At 41.6% G+C, this 4,178-nt stretch overlaps 1 protein-coding gene across 1 annotated transcript in view; it reads right to left on the reverse strand.

The window, feature by feature from the left end:
* MKL1 (megakaryoblastic leukemia (translocation) 1) overlaps nucleotides 1-4,178 on the reverse strand; it is a gene marked incomplete at its 5' end in the record, with an annotated part of 27,664 nt that overhangs the window by 10,937 nt on the left and 12,549 nt on the right. Inside the window, 2 exons of the mRNA XM_010143589.1 lie at nucleotides 211-286; nucleotides 1,832-1,887. Of these exons, the coding sequence (XP_010141891.1) occupies nucleotides 211-286; nucleotides 1,832-1,887 (132 nt within the window). The remainder of the gene's footprint in view (nucleotides 1-210; nucleotides 287-1,831; nucleotides 1,888-4,178) is intronic.

The raw sequence follows: 4,178 nt of genomic DNA on the forward strand, positions 1-4,178 counted from the left end.
AAACTGCACAACGAGTCCACATAACAGATTTTTCCGAGAATCTCCATGCAAGCAGCGTTGAATCCCTCCTAAGAAATCATGCAACAGGCATGATCTTGTGCCCGCTCCCAACTGAAAGAAAGACTTTGGGAGAAAAAAATCGAAACCTGTTAAACAAGTAATTACAATAAACTTTACTGCTGATGTTTTCCTGTTTAGCACATGCCATACCTTCCAGAATGTGCATCCTAACCAGCTCTGATCTCTCTGGCCGGGACCGGATTTTCCGTTTCAAATAGTCCTCTGTCTGCAGCAAAAATAGACAAGCCAGACCCAGTTTCAGTTGATCAGACACAAGAGTGAGGTAATCTTGGACAGCACAAACAAGAGAAACAACCATCTTTAGTTGTTACTGAGATCTAAACAAACACAGAACACAGAAGGGGCATATCTTCTGTCTGGAGAATGAGCTTATTCTAAAGATGACCTTCTACTATAATCGTCTCAGTCTAACTGTGCAGTGCTGCTCTGCAGAACAAAAACTGGAAAGGACTTCCTCAAGAGCTGAAGCCCTCTTTTCCCCTTTTATGCAACACCATCAAGTTGAGTCAGGGTGAAATTCAAGACATTTCTATTTACACTGAAGATAAATGCACTGCTTCTATTGTTCACAAAAATCCTTGTATATACTGCTGGCATTCAGGGCTTACTTGTGATTTAGGTATACTCTTCTATTTGTTTAAAGACATCTTACTTGTTAAGCTGAAGACCCTGTGCAGTCCCTTGGCAGCCAGATCTAAATGCTGTAACAAGAGTCATTTCATTTCCAGAGCTGCTTTTAGCTCTGCCTTTGGAGAATGCACCACAGAGCAATGTACAGAGATGACCCTGTCTGGGCTGGGTATGTTACCCTTTATGCAGCCCGGGAATGGGAAACCGGGAGCAGTGGGTAATGGACTGGTAAGTACAGCTGTACCATTCTTGCTCAACTGCCCACGCCAAAATATTAACTTAATAAGAAGGTTTTAGGAAAAAAGAGGAGGAAGAAGCAAAAGCCTTTGGGATGCTGGTCTTGATGCAAAGTCCACCATTCCAATCCTTCCACAGTTTGAAATGCTAACACTCCCTTACGGGTTTTAATCACAGCTGTTATTTTTTTACTTATCTTGCTTTCACTTTTAAAGCAAAACTCAGCTCAGCAGTCACAACAGGTTTTATTACCCTGTAGGCTAATCAGAACAAAAATTATCCCCAGAGACCTTTTGAGGAACAGAAATCATTAAGAAAGCCCCTGGTTAGCATAGGTGCTGCATGAAGTGTGACGCCTGGCTTCCTCCTTCTGCAGAGGCAGAAGTCTGTGTGACTTCAGTGTTAGCAAAGTTTTGCGGGGATCCTCTCTATTAAATTTCAAATATCTGATCTGCTAGATAAACAAGTGCACGTGCAGGTAACAGAGAAACCATACATTTTCTTCAAAAGTGGAACTGAGCTCCACATGATAGGAACATTTAAGGGCAAAACAGACACCATAAAAATAAAAATGTGAAGTATATGGTCAGTGGGGAAGACGAATATCAGTGACTTCCAGAAAGAAGACTCCAGGGGAAATCCAGGCACCATATTCAATGGTTTTTGAACCATTTAGGCACAACTAGTTCACTGAGGGTTAATCACTACCACACACAAGCTAAAGAACACCCCATCCAATACATCTCTGACTACATAGCACCGTATTACATCCAGAATATGAACAATTCCCTTCTGTATCTCATTAACAGCTACAGGCTGCCCAAAACATGAGACATAAAACTCCTGACTTCCCCAAAACATTAAAGACAGCATTGCATCTTACCCTGGCCCGCTCCAAACTCCTTCTTTGTTCATGAAATGCAGCTGGACTTTTCAGAGCTGTTGAGAGAAAAACATTTAAGGAATGAATTAGAATGATGGAAGTTCTCTCACTGCACATCCCTTCAGGCCAACTAAGTTAACAAATACATCACAGCAACTGCCTCCTCCATCTTTCAACACACTGGAGCAGATCTCCACCTGGTATAAAGCAATGTGAATTGACACGCTCCTTTTGACAGCACAACAGCTACAGGAACTGACCTGGATTTCTTATGGGCCACTGAAGAGACTAATACGGGTACCCTTCTAGCCTAACTAACCACTGTTCACAAAGTTGGGTCTGTGAACATGAGTCAAAAACACCCCACCCAACAAGAGCCTTTTACAAGCTTCAACACAGCGTAAGATATCCAGGACCCTTAAGTAAGGGAATGGCACTGAGACATTGAAGAGATACATGACATGGCTGGAAGGATGGGGGAGGATCCTAACGAACTGTAAATCCTCTTTACTACCTTCTAATGTCAAAGGAAGCTGCAAGGCTTTCCTTAACCTGCACCCGTGTTTTGTGTACATGCAAGGGCTGGTTGCAAATTCTGCAGGACCACAGGACATACACATTGTTCCATGTATGAGAAACCATCATGATAACAGGAACACTTGGACAGGAAAGTACATCTGTCTGTTGACAGAAAACCAAGACTTGAGGAATTAACAGCAGCTCTCCATATGACAAACCTCCTCGCCCCCTCAGGCCCAGTATAAAACCAGAGCCAAAATGGATCATGTTTTAAGAAACCGATCCTCTGCTGTCCAGGACCATACTAACCCTGGAGGAATCTCTCACTCTGCCTGGCTCCCCTGGAGCACACAAAGCTCACGTCCCACAGAAAAACTGGAGAAAGAGGCTGACAACAGTAAGTATCACTAGCTCCTCATGGTTTTCCCAAACCCACAAGTGGCTTGTTTTTTAAAGCAATAACTTTCTGGCTTGTATTCAGAAGCAGCTGAAAAGAACAAAATCTTCCTTTTCATGTTTTTGAAACACTCACATGTAAAACTGCCTGGTGAAGTTTCTAAATTACCATCAAGCAAAACAGCAACATTAAAAGACCAGCTTTAAAGGTAAGTTGCAAGTCTTCTGAAGACAGAAATCTAAACTTGTACAGTTAGTAACTCTGAAGTATTACATCTACTTCCTAAGAAATATAGTCTACTCATATTCATTTTCACTGAAGACCAATGATTAAATATTTCTCAAATGCAACTTTGTAATGAAATCTCAAAAGACTATGAAAAAATAAAAGCCCTTGCATAAATGTAATGTAAGAAACTACTTCTAATGCATTTAGAGACTTCTAAACTGTTTCCTGTAGAATAAAATTGGTAGCCCAAGTAGCCCAAGACGAAGTGCTAAGATAGACACACGTTCTGCTAAATACAGACAGAGTCCCTCTAGGTTCACATCAATGGGGTAAAAAGTAGAATTTAGTCTGTATGCCAGGAATTCTGAACACACCAGGGAATCACAGATGGGATTCAGACTACAGAAGTGAATGAATAATAATTTGTAGAATAAATCAACAGTAACTGAAACGTAACCATAGCGGGTAAGTACACAGACCCCTACAACGGTGGAGCAGATAGTTCCTGTTCGGATAATTTCATACAATCTGGTCGTGGAGAGAAACCACCAGAGAAAGGCATGCAAACTGTGAAGTGGGAGTGCACTGATAGCACTTTGGGATAAACGAAAGTAAGGGTAGAGACGGGGTTTTGCAATAGCTGCAAAAACAATACAAAAACTCCACTGGCTAGCTGAGACATCATCAGCTCCTGACCAGGAGTTGTGATGGCCAGTCTGACCATCACACTTCGATGAAGAGTGAGCAACAGTTAGTACTGGGAAATACTCTTTTCAAGCCGCATAAACGGCTTGTGAACATGGACATGCTTGAACTTAAACACACATTTCTTTGATCATATGCATATCACGGAAAAGTGAAATAGAAGTTCAGGTACACTTGGACAAAGATAACATGCAATATATAAATCGGTATAAAATCCTACCCTGCACCCAAGCAAAGCAGGCCTTAAGCTGAGTCTTTAAAAGCTCTCTACCACTGGAATGTGCAAGCATGGCAGTAGTTTTTTTACTCTCTACCTATCTCTCCTGTCAGTAAGAGGTAGCACATGAACTTTAAGTGACATTTCCCTGACCATAGCAAATGGTCAGAAAGTCATCTGCAGGAGTTCAGCTGACGTCACAGGTAGTCCAGGACAATTCTTACATACAGAAGAACAAACAAAGAAGAAAAGAATCCCTGAGCACAAAAAGGAATAACTCT

The sequence above is a fragment of the Buceros rhinoceros genome, unplaced genomic scaffold, assembly GCF_000710305.1.
Source record: "Buceros rhinoceros silvestris isolate BGI_N320 unplaced genomic scaffold, ASM71030v1 scaffold37910, whole genome shotgun sequence".
Taxonomy (NCBI): Eukaryota; Metazoa; Chordata; class Aves; order Bucerotiformes; family Bucerotidae; genus Buceros; species Buceros rhinoceros.